We start from the raw sequence: 18852 nt of genomic DNA, 5'->3' as shown, positions 1-18852 counted from the left end.
ACACAATTGATCTAATGGTGCATAAAATTGACTGCAAAAAAAAATAATTGTACAGTTCAAAAATAATATCAAATTGATTAAATTCTATGGAAATTAGTATCGAGTGGGGCCTTCTTCAGCCTTGATGGCCTCATTTAGATGATTTGGCATTGAGTTGATCAAATTATGGGTCTCTTCTGTTGTTATATTATCCCATGCTCTCATTATAGCTTCTTTCAAGTTGTCTTTGTATTTAAATGCTTGGTCGCCAATTTTTCTGTCCAAAATAAACCACAAATTTTCTATTGGATTTAAGTCCAGACTTTGAAATAGCCATTCCAAAACATTGATTTTATTTATGTCAAAGTATACCTTTGTTTTCTTAGCGGTATGTTTTGGATTGTTATCCTGCTGGAGCATGAAATCACTTCCCATTCTCAATTTTTAAGTATATGGTTGCAAGTTACCTTTGAGAATTTCACAATACATTGAAGCCCCTATTTTGTCATCAATAAACTTAAATTTCCCCACTTCTTTATGACTCATACTACCCTAAACCATCACATTTCCTTCACCATGCATTACACTACCTTGCAAACAATAGTTTATAAGCTTCTCCTTTTTTTTGCCACACTATTTGGATTCCATCCGATGAGACAAGATCGTATTTGACTCATCTGACCACAAAATTTTTTTCCAACACATCAACATTTTTCAAGTACTTCGATGCAAATTTCAATCGATGTTTCATTTGTTTAGAAGTTAAAAAAGGTTTATTTCGAACCACTCTATTTCTATATCCTTGTTCTCTTATACAATTTTGGATTGTTTGAGGAGTCACTGTGATGTTATGATCTTCTTGAATTTTTAAAGCTAGAATAGCTGCCAAAACAAATCTATTTTCTATTTTCATTAATGATGACATTAATAATTTGATCAATTGCACTAATGGTCTTGCATTTTCGTCCTCTACCAGCCACACTAGCAATGGTTCCCATCAGATTATGCTTCTTAACAATTGAGAAAATGAAGGCATATTTTGACATAAATAACATCAGTGTTTTGGAATAGCCATCTCAAAGTCTTGACTTGAATCCAATAGAAAATTTGTGGTGTTTGTTGGACAGAAAAATTGGCAAACGAGCATTTAGACACAAAGACAACTTTAATGTATATATATATATATATATATATATATATATATATATATATATATATATATATATATATATATATATATATATATACAACCCTCAGAATTAGGAAAAATGAAATTTTTTTCCATTTATTTTGACATTAGTTTTAAGCAAAATATCAATTATTCCTTTGAGTTAGTAACAAATAAAAGTTCATATAATAATGCAAAACAGTAGCCCACTTTTTTTTCAGATAAAAAGGAATCCTGTTAAAATTTTTTTTTTTTTAATTTATAATGATTAAAAAAAATACATACTTTTCATAACAATGAATATGAGCCATCTAGGCCTGTAAAATACTTGCTAATTCCAAATGCTTTTTTTATTCAATAAATAGACTCCAAAATTCAAAAAATGACAATTACTGACAAAAAATCTGGCAAAAAAAATTATTTGTGACTGGAATCTATTTAAACTCTTCTCAAAAAACTATTTTTTTGTAAAGTATAAAGAAAGCAATGTTCTTTATACTTTACAAAACTTTAGTATGATTCTCACGAGAAAGTTGTCACCTATTTCACCAAGTATAATAGCCATAAATGAACTCATAGGTTTCTCTGTTTGAAAATAGGTTTCTCTGTTTGAAAGCATTACAAAAAACTATTTAACTTTTCAGAAAGCATTACAAAAAACTATTTAACTTTTCAGAAAGCACTCAAAAAATTTAAGTTCAGCTGGCAAAACAGGATCGTGAACCATGGCTCTTAGTCTCACGGCCAGCTTTTATTTTTTGAACATGGTTATTTACTTTTCTTAAGACTACTGAAATATACTATCAACTTTTTGTATCCATCAAGTAGTGATTCAGCCTTTTAAGCACATTTTTCATTTTCACACCACCTAAGCCAACAAAACTGTATTGGATATCAAGTGTCCAAGTTATGTTTTCATAGGTTGCTGTTCTACTAGGAGAGTCATGTAGAAATTGACACATTGCTTTTAATAGATTATTTAGCTCCCAGCCACTTGCTTTTGCCCCTGCTTTATAACTGCCATGAATGATACGGAGACCACAGGTTTCAATATCTATAAGAGGATCAAGTTCTTCCTCTTTCCTCTGTTCCTTTAAATTATATAAAAAAAGCAAATTTACATTTGGCCTGTCTGATGACACTTGTAGAATCTTTGATTTTATTTATCTATATCAGAAATACAGTTTAGGAATGTTTGCATAACATCATGTGCTGTTGAGCACCCTTTGAATTCTGATTTAAGATAACGAGTTTTAGCCATACTTAGTAACTCATTTTTAAAAAGGAGAGCTAATCCGAATGTTGCAATATTACTGGCCTTGGTGAGTCCACATTGATACAACCAGGGCGGTGTAGTCGGAGTCGTGGAGCCGCAACAATTTTGGTGGATTTGGAGTTGCTAAACAAAATCTTCAACTCTAATAATAAAAAGTCAGAGTTAGAGTCGGAGCTGTACTCTGAAAATTTCAACATTTGGAGTCAGAATTAGTACTTTTTTTTTACAACTCCACACCTCTGGAAACAACTTAACAATGTCACTATCTGGAAACATTTTACAAAATAATTTACTAAAATCAGTTGAAGAATTCATTGGATATTTAGAATATTTATCCCTTGGAAACAACTTAGCAATGTCACTATCTGGAAACATTTTATTAAATAATTTACTAAAAGCAGTTGAAGAATTCATTGAATATTTAGAATCACAATATTAAGGACCCAATGAACTTTAGCTTCATGTGTAGATGTATTAATTAGCATTTTATCAATTGTTTTTTGGTGTTCTGCTTTATTTGAGTATTCTGACATATACTCATTAACTCAAACAGTGTTAGGAGCAGTTAGCATCAATGACATGATATTGTTAGCAGGAGGAGATCTCTCTATGTGGTTTATACCTTTCATATGTGAAGTTAAAGCAGCTTCTCCCATGTTAGCAATATTAATGTCTTTAGCTCAATAACTGCAAATCACAACAATTTCTTTTTTTTTGCGCAATTAAGGTTTATATTGATCTTCAACAAGCCATTTTACTTGATTAATACATTTATTTTAAGGCATTTTCTAATTATTTCGTCTGGAAAAAAAAACAAAAAAAACATTTTAGGAGCCAAAAAGAATTTGGAATCTTTAATATTTCATACCTTTAAAAATTATTTAAAACTATACAACAATGCAATAATTTAATACTAATTGAAAAAATATATAACAGTTGATATATTTATGATTTATGGAAACCTCTATGATGATATCTCTAATATAATATTTTAAAAACTAATTAACTATGCCTTACTGTGGATCTGTAAGTTTTATAAAGAATTTTTAAAATACAAATTTCAAAAACAATATAAGAATAATAGATTAGAGCAATTCTATTACTATAATTTACTATTATTAGTAATATAGTTGTTGTATTGTTTTTCTTTAATTAAAAATAAATAACAAAATATAAAATATTATCCCATTTTCCGGGACTATTCCAGGATTTTTCAGAATAATTAAAAAATCCAGAACTTTTCAGGACTACTTTCAAATTCCAGGACTATCAAGGACTGGTGGGAACCCTGTCTATCTACTTTCAATTCATAAAACCACCCAATCTATGTCCACCTTAATGAACAGTTCAGATAGTCACACCTATGTAAAAATTGTTAAATATATAAATAAAGAGTAATCAATAACAAATAAATATTTTATTTTTCAAAATTAAATTGCTTTTAAAAAATATTATACAATTATGTCTTTTGAAAATCATATTTAAATTTAATATCTAAAAAATGTCTAATCTGACAACTGACAAAAAAAAGAGGGTGAAAATTATTAATTAACAAACCTGCACGTCCTTTACTTAAAGACTTCAATAATTTCCTCATGTCTTCAAAAAGGGAAGGATCATACATTGGAATTTTTTTCATGTTATTATTTTTCAAAGCATTGATAATGTCAAGCATAAATTTTACACGAGATCTGAATCAAAAACGTTATAAAAAATATTTACAAAAAAAAAATAAATGGTTTTTATTCATTTCATAGAACAAAATTATTTTCAAAACAAAAATTCTCTTTAAGGAAGTTTAAAATGGTTTATGTAACTTATTCTTCACTTTATCATTTTCATAAATTTATTTGAAAACATTAAAAAATAAGTTAAAGCATATGATTTTATAAGGTTGCACAATTTCTTCTTTTGGATAGAACAAATCCTTTTATTTTTAATATTATACTCGTCCCTTATATTTTATACCACTCGTCCCTTATATTTAATGCACTGATAATTTTATACCACTCGTCCCTTATATTTAATGCACTGATAATTTTATACCACTCGTCCCTTATATTTAATGCACTGATAATTTTATAAAGCTTTTGTAAAAGAGAAGTTCTTGAAAAAAAAGTGAAAAAAAAAATTGCTACATATACCAAAACTTTATAACTGTTTATTTTTGTTAAAAAAACTTACAAATCCTTTATTTCAGATGCTGCAGCCTTGGATTGAACTTCAAGGATTATCTCCTAAAGTTACAAACTTTTATAAAACATGAAACAAAAAAATCATACATTTCTAAAGATTTATACTTGCCTTGAGGGATGATGGGTCATCTCTTCTAATATCAGCTCCACATGCTGAAACAAAATTATTTGAAAAGTTATAAACTTTAGTTAGAGTTTCTATAGTAGTAATAATTTAATAGTAATTGGTATCCATTTGTTCAAAGACAGCATTACAGTAATGAGGAATTGATTGAGGAATATATCATTGGATACTTTGTGGATTCTAGTGATAATGGATCCTGGTGATAAAAAATAATCTTTTATCTATAAGGTTATAATGAATACTGGTGATAAAAAATAATCTTTTATCTATGTGTGTCTACTTTTTTGCAAAAGCATACAATATTAAAATTATTTCTGAAGTTAACTTTTTTTTTTAAGTGTCATCTAATTTTTAATCCAGTTGCTTTTAATGTTCTTCTTTTCTTTAAAGAAATGGCTTCTGTTGCTTTTTTTTTACTCAATTGATCTTTTTTAACTTTCAATACAATAAGCTGATACACAATACCTACTGTGTTCATGTTCAATTAGGGTTATTTGAGTTCACTGTGATATAAGAACCTTTTTCTGATAATTTTGGGGTAAATTATTTGTTCTATTATCTTGAGGCAATAGAACTAAAAATACAGCCTTAAGGGGGACTCACCCGGACTTTTCCCCATTTTTTGATGTTAGATGTTTTATTATCTTAATCACCTAAAACTCTACTTTAATTTGTGAAAATTTTAGATCTGATTCTTCTGGGGTAAAATAATAGCCCTTTTAGGCTAAACTCAGGGGCTCCATGGCACCAAACTCTCCTTATATTGACCAGCTGACAAACCATTTATTAGTGAGTGCAATTTTTTTCCTTTTAAGGTGTCAAACTGACAAAAATAGGGTTAAAAAAAACTGTGTTTTGCTCTCGGACTAATAACTTTTCACAAACTTTCTCAAATCAGCTATATTTTTTACCAAATATTATCTGTTAATGTTAATTCAACTTATAGTGTAAACCCCAAAAATTATAAATTATAATGATTAGTTATAATTGTAAAATTAAAATATTTTTGAAAAGGGCTTCGTTGCAAAAAATTCTTTCAGAAAATTAGAAGCAACTTAACTGTGATAAAAATTGATTTCAAAAATTATACAATAAAATAAATATGAAATCATATAATAAATCATTAAATATAATAAATAAAACCATAAAAAATTTTCAATTTTTCAATAAGTATCAATAATTTCCGAACTTTTCTTCAACTATGTTTAACAGTAGATAGTTAATGTTTTAGATTGAGTCTGTCTGCTAATGGACACCAGACCCAGTAATGAGCATTGAATTCGTTTTTCAAATCACCAAATTTTGTCATTACTGAATAGCATAGGTTTCTTTAGAAAAAAGGATTTTTAATTATTCATTAACTGTCTAAGTTTGTGCCATCAAACTGACTCATAATTGTATTTAGGTCAATAGCAGTCTTGCAAGTTCTTGAAATATTATAATAATAATCAACTTTTTCAGTTTTAACTTTACTTCTTCTGGTCCAAGGCTTGTATTCAATAGTTTGGCATTGAAAAAATTTCCTGATGTAAATGACTCCTGGTTTTGAAATATCATAAAGTTTAAAAATCTTTCTGACATTTTTTCCCCACAGGTTTAATGATAAGTTTCTTTATATCATTTGAAATTTCCTTAGCTTTTCCCATGCTTTTAAAATATCTCAAAGTAATCAATTATAAAATTTCACAAATATTTTGTTCATTAGTATTATTATATTTTGTTTGTTGCCAATAATATTAAGTTTCACTGCTTTTGAAATAATTCAAAAATAAATTCACAAATAATTTGGCCTTTAATTAAACATTTGTTTACAAAAACTTGATTGCTGGGTAATAATAATGAACTGATTTAATTGCTGAGTAATAATAATAATAATAATAATTTAAAATAAAAATAAATAATAAATTATAAGTGAGTAATTTGCAACATATTTTGCATCTAAACACCACTACTGCACCATCACGTGCTAAAAATACGGATCATTTTGCAACTATTTTTAGTGTAAACTGTATTAATAAAAAAAAATCAAATATACAATGTGATAATAATGCGTGACTATTTGATTATCAATGATATCACAGTCACTGCATTGCAAAGCCTATCCACTTTGCAAAACTCCTTTTAATTGACCCAAATTGCATTCTGGGATGTCCTGCTGGACCTTTTCCATAATGCAAACTTTTAAATGAATAAAATTTGTTTTTTTTAAATTTAGTATAGATTAGTATCAAGAAACATCAATTTTTGTAAATATAAACATTAAAATGTTTCAAAGAGAATGAAGTAATCAGGAAAAAAACATGTTTAAATAGAAAAAAACATAATATTTTTTGTAAAACATGTTTTTTGTAAAACATAAAAGTTAGTGTAGTTTTTGTAGAACATAATAGAAGTATATCTTATTAATAAGAAATTGATTGAAAAAATAGTATCATAATATATCAGTTATGAGCAATACATGCAGTATTTTTTGCATTTTATTGTTGGGTGGGTTTATGTTCTTGTTTAAAAATTTTATGAAACAGAAAATTCTTGTTATAAAAAAAAACAACTTTAATGACATCTCATCCATAAAAAGACTGACATTATGATCAACACATAACTTTACCTGGATGATCTTCAACTAGTGGTTTCTTTTTGCAACCATTAAGTGGAGTAAAAGGAATGATAAAAATAATAGGAATCTAATTGTAATAAACATTTTCTGCTATTATTTGAAGAATAATTGTTTTAGTATAAAAATAAATATAATAACTGTATTAGCGAAGTAATGTTTGCAACATTACTTCACTAATATAGTTCACAGTTTTTACAAGCTTTATAACAGAATTTTAAAAAACAATATAATACTATATTTACTATATCAGGGATGTAACGCCTGGTGTCTGGCGGTACAACTCATTTTCACAAAGGGTAACTGAAGTTATCAGTCAGTAGACTGACAAAATTTAATGAAAAAACCATATTTTGAAATATGAAGATTTAATTTCCCGTCATAATTTTAAAGAAACCTTTAAAAAGCATTCAAAGTAGTTATATACTATGTTTCATTATATCATTTTAATACACTTCATAGTTTTACTAAACATAAAAAAAAGAAGCCCATATGAATTAAATTACATGCACGCTTTTTAAAAAGTTGTAGTCACATTTTAAAGCATATTTTCTTTTTAATTCGAAATGTGTTCCCAAAACAAACTTTCTTTTAATTCAAAATGCTACTGTATCATTTCTTAAAAGGTTATAATTGCATTTTGAATCATGCGAATAGGCGTGCTAATCATTAATAATGCTTGCGTGCTAATCATTAATAATGCTTAACCTTTTGTTTATCATGGTTAAAATAAATTTTTCTTTAAACTATGTAAAACAAAAAGTTAAACATTGTTAATAATGCAATGTAGAAATTTTTTCCTAAATAAAGAGTTGTTGTATTCGAAAATAAATTAAAAATATTTTAACTAGTTTAAAATGATAGAAGATAAAGAATGTGAATTGAGCTAAATAAATATAAATTTTTTTATTAAAAAATTTTTAATTTAACTTAAATTTTGTTTTTCACATCTAGTTTTTTTAATTTAACTTAAATTTCGTTGTTCACGTTTTTTTAATTTAACTTAAAAGTTTCTTAGTTTTTGTAGCATTTTATTAAAAAATTAAAAAATCTATTTTTAAATATCAAAAAGTAGTATTAAAAAATCTATTTTTAAATATCAAAAAATAGTATTAAAAAATCTATTACCATTTTATTACCAATCTATTACCTATTTTAATGCTATTTTTTGATATTATTTAAATATCAAAAAATAGCATTAAAAAATCTATTTTTAAATATCAAAAAATAGTATTAAAAAATCTATTTTTAAATATCAAAAAATAGTATTAAAAAATCTATTTTTAAATATCAAAAAATAGTATTTATAAATCTATTTTTTTTAAATATCAAAAAATAGCATTAAAAAATCTATTTTTAAATATCAAAAAATAGTATTAAAAAATCTATTTTTAAATATCAAAAAATAGTATTTATAAATCTATTTTTAAATATAAAAAAATAGTATTAAAAAATCTATTTTATTAAAAAATAGTATTAAAAAATCTACTTTATTAAAAAATAGTATTAAAAATTTAGTCATATTTTTGTAGTCCAGTATTTTAATTCTTTTCTTCAGTTTTGTTACAAAAAAATTTATAATGAACTGATATTCATACCAGACAACTCAAGTAAGACAAAAAATATTTTAGTCTCACTTGAGTTGTCTGGTATTCTTTAAATATCAAAAAATAGCATTAAAAAATCTATTTTTAAATATCAAAAAATAGTATTAAAAAATCTATTTTTAAATATCAAAAAATAGTATTAAAAAATCTATTTTTAAATATCAAAAAATAGTATTTATAAATCTATTTTTAAATATAAAAAAATAGTATTAAAAAATCTATTTTATTAAAAAATAGTATTAAAAAAATCTACTTTATTAAAAAATAGTATTAAAAATTTAGTCATATTTTTGTAGTCCAGTATTTTAATTCTTTTCTTCAGTTTTGTTATAAAAAAATTTATAATGAACTGATATTCATACCAGACAACTCAAGTAAGACAAAAAATATTTTAGTCTTCTGATGTATGACAGGGAAAACACTTGAGGTTACACTACTATATATGTATATATAATATAATAATAATAAAACTTCCGTTCGAATTCGTTCATTTTCCCTCTAATTAATCTAAGTTATAAAAAATAAAGGGGAAAAACGGAACAGAAATGCATGACAAATCCAACAAAAATACATTTCATTATGTAAAAAAACCAAAAAAAAACCTGTTAACATACCTTTCAATAACAATAGAATCATTTCAATATCATGTTCTGTGAATGTTTTTATAAGCAAACGAATAATATCAAATATCAGTAGACTATCCACAACCTTACAGTTTAAAAAAAAATAATCATTTTCTTATAATAAAAAATTACCTAACAATAACTTCTATCAATTTCTTTTATAAATTTTAAACATCAACAGAAAATCATGTAATGTTATGCAGGAAATCTGCATTACTTAAATTGATCGAGCAATTAAAACGTAAAAAGAATTATAAAATAATGTAAAAATTCTGTGGAAAGTTATTGAAACAAAGAAAAGCAAACAGATGTTCAGAGAAAAAAAAATACTAACATTAGGAAACATAAAATTTTGTAACTAGAAAAACATATTCATAAATCATAGTCAACAATAATTTCACTCATTCATTTTATTAACCCATTCTATTCATTCATTTATTCAAATATAGCTAAAAAAATTTGTAGCAAAATAGATTCTAAAAACTTTTGTCTTAAAAGTGAAAAAAATTAACCTTTAAGTTATACAAAGAAGATAACATGAAAAGTATATTATTGCATTCTTTTTTTTCAGAATTTGAATTTTTGTGCATTTCAACAAACTTTATGCAAAGCATTTCCAAAAAGTATGGAGCTAAAAAATAATAATAAATTTATAAATTAGTATATTATTATGTATAAAAACATTTTTATAAAAGCATTTATATTTAATCTATGTCCATAGTCAAAGTGTTGAGTCAACATTTTGCAGTATTACGCATATAAGCCCTTCACTCCTAATATATATTTTTATTCAATTTTATATAACATTTAATATAATTTACATTCAACTTTTTTTTATTTACATCAAAAAAAAAAATTACACCATTTTACTTACTAATTTCATTATTTGTTAAACTTTGAACAGCAACCACTACAGCCATATGCTCAAGTATAAGTTTTTCTGGCATTTGAACAGGTGTCACGCACGCGTCAAAGATTAATTCATACAAAATTTCATTCATTGCTGAAATAAAGTATAGCAAAAAAGTGCATTTAAAAAATCATTTATTAATTTTAAAACCAAAACACACATACACATAAAAAAACTTACTATTTCTGCTGTTCTTTGAGTATAAAACCTCGATATCTGAACTGATTTTAAGTAAAGAAGCTGCACTTAATCTAAAGAAAATTTTTTGCCATAATCATCATGCATCATCATCACAAAAAAAAAAGCGTTTACAGATTTTATATCACTTGAAAAACATTTGTGAATGTAAAATATTATAAATGGTCCCTCTGGATAACTTTTGGCAGAAAGCCTGTTTACTTTTACATTTGGCTTGTCGACCAAAATATATAATATTATATCAAATTTAAAGACTTAAATTTTTTTTATATTGTATACTATTTTATTTTATATTATATATATATATATAAATATATATATATATATATATATATATATATATATATATATATATTTATATATATATATATTTATATATATATACATATATATATATATATATATATATATATATATATATATATATATATATATATATATATATATATATATATATATATATATACATATATATACTTTTATGCATAGACTTTCTAAATGCACTGTATAGTGATGATTCCTACAAAAAGGTCGCTCAAAACACAACATATTAACTGTTAAAACCATGTCTTAGATCTAACATTATAATATATACCTGATATCTGCATACCTACACCGAAGCAAAACCTAAATTTCAGTACTACCAGCAATAAAAAACCCCAGATTGAAGAGTTGATTTTAAACTCATATTTTAATTGTGTCAGGTATACAAACTCTATAAGAACCTCCGTACATTATTTGAAAAAGCTTCTTTCACTACATAGTGATAGATAAAAATCATTTTGCAGAATTTTTTCTTTTGACGAACTTTCTTATATCAGCCTTCAAAACAGAAAATTTTGGAAGTGTTGGAAGACTTTTGAGATCAGCATGGTTCTAGAACCAACATTTTTAATAAAGTGTTAAAATGTTTGTTTTAGGACCAAAATTTTTAAAGATATATACTGAGCTACATCTTGTCTTTTGGTTACAAAAAAGCATTAAAGCCTCTTACAAGACATCAATGAAGCATCACTTATCGATACTTCCCAGTCTAACATTATTTCAGATAAAACTTAAAAGATTTAGGCATTCATGAAAAAAAATAATGTGATCTCAATTCTAAACTTCCTAAAAATCAAATTTATATAAAATTTGCGAGCTGCACTAAAAATAATTTAGTAATCTTTGTGACATTATTTGTTTAATAATCTTTGGTGAACTCTTTAGACTTAGGAAGGTGGGGAGGGGGGGGGGCTATTTATTGGCATTTTTTCAATAACAAACAGATAATTTTCAATGTGCAGGTAGGAGGAGATTTTAAACTTTGTAATTTTCCTAGCAGTATCACAAAATCAACACTCAATCCCAATCTGCAAAATAGATTAACACCAAGAACAGAATCCAGTTGTAGAAAACTTTTTTAACTTCAACTTCCTTTAACTCTAAGGAAATTTTTAACAAAAATAACTTTTTTTTGGATTCTGTAATGTTATTTTTAACTAAGTAATATACCAAATAATACTTATTTTGTTACTTTCATATCATCTTTTAAATTTACACCCGCTTTTAAATTCCAAAAAATCCCAAATGTGAAGGTTGCTTGATCACTTAAAGATTTTCTTACCAGGTAAATATAACCAAAAAAAATGTTTTTAAATAAGTAACCTGTTTAAAAAACCTTTCATCTGTTTCTTTAATCTTTCTCTATTAAAATCTTCTCCAGAATCTTCTTGATTTCTTAGCGCAGGTGGAATATATTTATTACTTAACTGATCTCTGTCTTGTTGATTTTTAGATTTCAATTTAGGTAGATTCTCTTTTATTGCTTCTGTTTGTATTTCTGTGTCCATATCTTCTGTTTCAAAATCTGAATCATCTAGTAACACAAAATTAATTTCAAAATATAAATTTTATTAAAACCTGTGAATTTCAGCATGCCACATTTCTCAAATAACAAGCTATATAAACAAAAGGGTAAAAAAACGCACTTGACTTAATCATTTTAAATGGAACTTAGAAAAATCAGGTTTTTTTTTTTAATTTTTACTTTGATTAACAAATGATTATGGTTTCAACTTTTTAATTTTTTTTTCCTTAAAAAAATATTTAATAAAACAGCTAATGTATTTTTTAGCATAGTAAAAACCAAAACCTTCTAGGTTTTCAAAATCATCTTCACTGCTTTCCATGTAGGTTTCTCCAAATAAAAGCTTTTCGTTTCTTTCTTTTGCAGCAAGTACTTTATGTTCCTTAGTAGATTTCTTTTTTGACTAGACAAAAAAAAAAAAAAAAAAAAAAAAACTTTAGAGGAGAGTGGGGCACCATGACACACTTTTGGCTTTTGCTTTGTAATAACTTATTTAATACGCCTTTTTTTAGGCAATTGGTTTAATTTGTAGAGTAAATTTATACCTACAAAATTAAATTTATAAATTACCAAAATATAACAGGTTAAACTTGTGAGACTATTTAAAGTAAATTTAAAAATTTGTTTCAAGGTACCCCACCCATGGTGTACCTTAATACACTCTATGAGCATCATTAAAAAAGTAAATATAATGTATAAAACAGAGAAAAGGAAGATTTTTATTTGAAATATAAAAAAACTATTATTTATAACCCAAATAATGCATCCAATGGTCCAAATCACATATTAGAAGACCAGATAATATATTGCTTTAAATGTCATTTTTAAGCATCAATAAATAATGGCTTTTTATTGGAATGGGATCTCATTGTATAATATTTACATAAATCTTTTAAAAATTGACTATAAATATAAAAGAAACGATTTTTTTTTTTAATACTGTTATTTAGGTGCCCCAAGAAGTCCTAACGGTCTTGTCACAGAGCACCGCGGAAGTGCATTTAACCAGGAAGTTCACGCCTCCTTCCTTACCGTGACGCGAAAACATGTCCAAGGCTCGTTTCGAACCTGGATCTCTTGCTTATAAAGCAAGCGCTCTAACCACTGCGCCACGGCTGCACATAAATATATTTTTATATTTGTTTATGACACAATGGAGTACATTTTACAGTTTTATGCCCCCCCCCCCCCACAAATGCTGTATCAAGTTACCCCACGCTTTCTAATAGAAAACAAACGCTTTATTTTTAATATTAACTTGTTTTTTCAATGATTTTGTTAAATGAAGTAAAGAGCTTATGGATTGTAGTTTACAAAATAATGTTACTTACCGATAGACACATTGAATAAGATACCTTAAAACTTATGAGCTTTAAAAACTAATAAATTACTTTGTCATCAAAAAAACAGAAATTTCAACCCCTTGCAGGCCTAATGATGTCAAATGATATTTATTTTTTCAAAACATAGCTCTAGTAGTAGCTGTTTCACTATATGAAAGTGGTTGTCACAACTTTTAAGATGCCTCCACATTTATAATGTTTCATGGTGCCCCACTCTCCCCTAAATGTAATGTTTTATCATCATTGTTTTAACAAAAGTGCTTCTACACCTTACACCTTCTACACCTGTGGTACAATGTTCTACAATCTTACTGCTCAATAATAAAAACATTAAATAAATCAAAAATTTGCACAACATTAGAAAAAAGTCACTACTAAAATTTCTTTAACCCTTTGTATCGCAATATCTCCAAAAAAATTTTTATGAAGTATACTAGATAGCTTTTATTAAATAAGTGAACACATATTTTTTTGTTTTTCAAAACTTTTTTTTTTTCATGTAAATATAACTAAATTTCATAGAACAGTATGTAACAGTAATGTTGCAATGATTTATAATGAATTAAAACGCTTACACTGAATTTTGTAAGCATTGAATAGGTTTGTGACAGATCTGTCACATGGCGATACGAAGGGTTAATACACAAAAAAATATATATAATATTTGGGAACTCTTTTTAAATGCTAGAAGATTCATGTAAAATTAAACAAGGTATCCAGAGTCACAAAAATCAATTATGTAGTGTCTATGGAAATAAACTGCGTATAACAAAATGAGAATGGTTAATTTAAATTAATTGCTTTTAGCAACAAAATTTTTTATACCTTAATAACAAGTAAATGTTTACTTTAATAATTTAGATTTACATAATCCTAATACTTAATAAAATAAAATTATTAAAATAAAATGTAACTATAAAACTTTTATATAATAACAAACATATAAAATTTTATCATGAAAAATTATTCCCATACTTTGCAAAATAAAATATAATTGGTAGTTATTGTAATATTTTAAAAACAAAGTTATAAGATTTTTGAATAACTATATTTTAAAGAAAAACTCAAAAGGTTTTCAAATAATAATATTTCGATAAAACATAAACTTATATAAAAAATAGTATAACAAATAATTTATTAAAATAAAAAAAAATACTCAATCGAGTTGATAGGAATGAAGGAATAAATACGATTCTTTCTTAAAACAGTGAGTATAATCATCTTAAATACTTAGTTTATGAGGTTTCAAGTTCAATTCAAAGATATGTTAAAATCAATAATAATTAAGTTTTGTAATTAAGTTAAATTAAAAACTTTTGTTAATGATAAATTAAGTTTATCCTTATTAAGTAACTCTTTTTATATAAAAAAAATATTTCTAGTGGTTATATATATCCACGTTATTCAAAAAATATATAAAAACAAACAATAAAACTATAATATCAATAGAAGAATAATATCAATAGAAGATGCTCTTGCTTTTAAATGGAAAACTAAAATTTAATTAATTTTTTTTGTCTACTTACATAACTTAACATAAAATATTATAAATTAGAAAAAAACCCAGCTCTAAAAGAACTAATTTAGAGAAATTAAATCAGAGAAAAAAAAGTTTTTTTTTTGTCTATACCTTTTGAAATAGTTCTTTTTGGTAAATTTTAACAACTTATTTTAATAAATTTCTTTTCGAAACAAACACTTTGGATAAATTATGTTTAACATTATGAATGTATGTATAAGTATATTAAATACACCGTTTTATTGCTATTTAGACTTTAACAGTTTTATATATTCTTCTTATTATACATGAGCTTATTAATTGTATTTTACAAAGTATTTACCTGAGTAGTATTTTTCATTGTAATATATTCTTCATCTGAGCTATGAACATCAGTTATACCAGTTAAAGGTTCAGCAACCTCAAGGATATCTTATCAAATAAAGGAAAACGAATTCAAAACTCTGTAATAATATACTTCAAATTAAAATTAAGTTTACTACTTATATCATATTATATCCTTTTTATTTAATTTTTTAAACCAATAAATTTTTTTTATCTCATTACAAAAGTATTAATGTACAAAAATGCTTGTAACTGTATAGAAATACATTGCAAGATAAACCATAATCAAGCCTGTAGGTAAAATTATTTTAGAGAATTATTTTAGAGAACTTTTTTAGAAAACTTTTTATAACAAATTTACGAAAAAATGATTATTTTTTTTTAGTTTTAAAATTGCTTTTTAACAAAAAAATTTTTTAGATTGATCATAGAATAAACGTCGATTAGAAATGATTAACTAGCTTATGTGTAGTAGATGAAAGTTTTGTTAAAGCCAAAAATGTTAAAAAAAATTGTTAATAGTTTTTTTTTTTTTTTTTTGACTGTTAAGAAATTCACCCATAAACGATTGCCCCACTCATAAAAAAAACCAAAAAAAACAACTAAATTATGAACAAGCAAACATAAGACGATTGTGTGTTGTGTTATAAATGTTTTAAGAAACAAATAGGGGGTATAAACATAAAAACTCTTATGTTTATGAAAGTAAAGCCAAACAAAATTGTGTGAGAATGTAAAAATAAGGCTTTAGAACCTATACTAAAATGAAATATTCTCAATCGAGTGGAGCCATTTGAACCTGGTGGTAAATTTTGCAATTTATGCTTGACAGAAAAATACCACATTATCTCACCATTAAATTTGCTTAATAAACAAACTGAGCTTGTGTCAAAGTGTCGCCATGAAAACAAATTTCTAACAAAATCTAATAAAAAACTTTAATTCATCAAAGCGGACACTTTATAGCATTTTTTGTACATAATTATTGTTGCCATTTTTTGTTGTTGTTGCATCTGATGACTGCTATTGCGTGAAACTTCTAGTTATGTAACTGAAATATATCCGAAATATAAATATCAGGGCTTGCGATGAAGAAAATCGTCATGCGTGTTATATCGCGCTCGTAAAATTAGAATATGTTTTCATTGAGCGTGATTATGTGCGCTCAAGATAACGTCGGCGAGCGCGATCATGAAAATTGCTGAAGGCGATGCTCATAAAAAGCTTTTTTCTTTTTTTATATCTTTTTTTATTTGTTACATAATTCTTTCATCAAAAAATGTTTGAATTAGTATCACTCATGAAACTACTTCAACAAAGTAGATATTTATACTTCCAAACTTCTTGTATATTGTCAGATCGTGATTTTATTTTTAACTATATATGTTATAAAAAAATAATATCAAACAAAAACGCAACTTCTTGTTGATTTAATATTGAAGTATAATTTAGTGACTTAGTTTTGCTTCGTTGTTTTGATATATTTATTTTAAAATGTTACGCTGTAAACTTAATTAACGGTTAATGGTTTTTATATTTCTTGATATTTTTTATTCAAATTAATTATTTAATTTTTTTCTAAAATTTCTTTTTTAAATTATGTTTTTTTATCTTAAAAAAATAGCACAAGAATAATTTGAAATAATAATAAATAAGAATAATAACTTTCCATTTAATAAATGTTGACATCATTACTTTGTTACCTTTTCGAATGTGATTGCGAACACTTTAAACAACAGAATCGTTTTAAATTTAAGTTAAAATAAATAATAGTTAATAAAAAACCTACACTATGTACAAAAACTAATTTTAAAAATTACTCGATTATTAATATTTATTTTTATTATAAACGATGTGTGGAATATTAAAAACAATAAATCAAATAAATATTACTTGATATTTTCACAAGATTAAAAATACTCTGCAGTTTCAATTTTCTTATAATGGTTTTCTAATTTTCTATTCTTATCTTATTTGCGCATTTTTGTATTCACATTGTGTTTCCACGTGCACATTCCATTATTGAAATTAGTAACTATTAACGACTTCAAACTGCTCATTCATTACGTTAGTGCAAAAGAAAACGACGTAGTGCTTTTTATATTTTATATTAGTGCTTTGATAATAGAATATCTTTAATAAAAAATATTCAATGAAAATAAAAATTTTTTTAAATATTTAATGAAAATAAAAAAATAATCCCGAACTATTGGACGAGCGTTATTTTATATGCTCATTATAAGCTGAACGAGCGTTGTTTATCGCGCCTAGAACGTTTGAAAATACCGTTTACGGGCGTATTTTACGAGCGGAGCGCGATCACGCTCGCTTCATCACAAGCCCTGAAATATATAAAAATGTATAAATATAATGTTCAGTGGTCCCTCAAAAACCTTGAACATATAATGAGTCCATAATATTATCAACAACAAAAAAATTATTCAAAAGAAATTTTCAAAAATGATAACTATATAAGGCGTGTACACGAAATAAATGTGAAAGAGTAAATACGCTTTTTTTTTTCAGTGGTTGTATTAATATATTTTTCATTGTGTTTGTATTTTGTCGTTGTAATGATTTCTAAAAAAGATTGTAGTTTTATCATTTAACTTAAAATAAGTTTTAAAAATGAAAAAAGAAAAAGACATGAAAAAAAAAATTTTGTACAAATTTTATGGAAAATCTGAATTTAGCTACAATTCAGTAGCAAAAAAGTTCTGGTAATGGAGGAAAGGTAGTTTTTCAAGATATAAAACTAGTTAGAAAGCTGGTTAACAGTTGTTTAAATAATCAAAGCCTCTCACTAAGGAAAATACACAAAAATATGAGGATTTTCTCATTGTTTTGCCATAAAAGTTTGATATAAACATGTTTTTCAAGCTTTCAAATCACAAAAAGTGCCAAACTGTTCTGAAATTCAAAAATAAAGTAAGAACCCCCTAAAGAAAGTTACATGACAACTGTATTTTTAAAAATTTCCTAATTATTGAAGATGATGAAACTTATATGTATGTATATAGTATGATCATCAGCAAATTCCTGGTGCTTTCTATTATAATTCCAAATATAGAGAAAAGCAGATAAAAAATTTTTATACACAAAAAGTGATAAGTTTGCTAAAAA

The 18852-nt window shown here is 25.3% G+C and overlaps 1 protein-coding gene across 3 annotated transcripts in view; it reads right to left on the bottom strand.

Annotated features, from left to right (window-relative positions):
• LOC100199855 (nucleolar MIF4G domain-containing protein 1) overlaps positions 1-18852 on the bottom strand; it is a 71344-nt gene that overhangs the window by 25858 nt on the left and 26634 nt on the right. For all 3 annotated transcript variants that reach the window (XM_065809942.1, XM_065809944.1, XM_065809943.1), the window contains 10 exons: positions 15728-15816; positions 12829-12946; positions 12342-12552; positions 10677-10747; positions 10461-10589; positions 10099-10217; positions 9578-9671; positions 4728-4771; positions 4608-4660; positions 3981-4114 (listed from right to left, as the gene is read on the bottom strand). In XM_065809942.1, the coding sequence (XP_065666014.1) occupies positions 3981-4114; positions 4608-4660; positions 4728-4771; positions 9578-9671; positions 10099-10217; positions 10461-10589; positions 10677-10747; positions 12342-12552; positions 12829-12946; positions 15728-15816 (1062 nt within the window). The remainder of the gene's footprint in view (positions 1-3980; positions 4115-4607; positions 4661-4727; positions 4772-9577; positions 9672-10098; positions 10218-10460; positions 10590-10676; positions 10748-12341; positions 12553-12828; positions 12947-15727; positions 15817-18852) is intronic.

Source organism: Hydra vulgaris, chromosome 11 (genome assembly GCF_038396675.1).
Source record: "Hydra vulgaris chromosome 11, alternate assembly HydraT2T_AEP".
Lineage (NCBI taxonomy): Eukaryota > Metazoa > Cnidaria > Hydrozoa > Anthoathecata > Hydridae > Hydra > Hydra vulgaris.
Note: the sequence above shows the minus strand (reverse complement) of the source record. Positions and strands in the feature narration are given on the sequence as shown.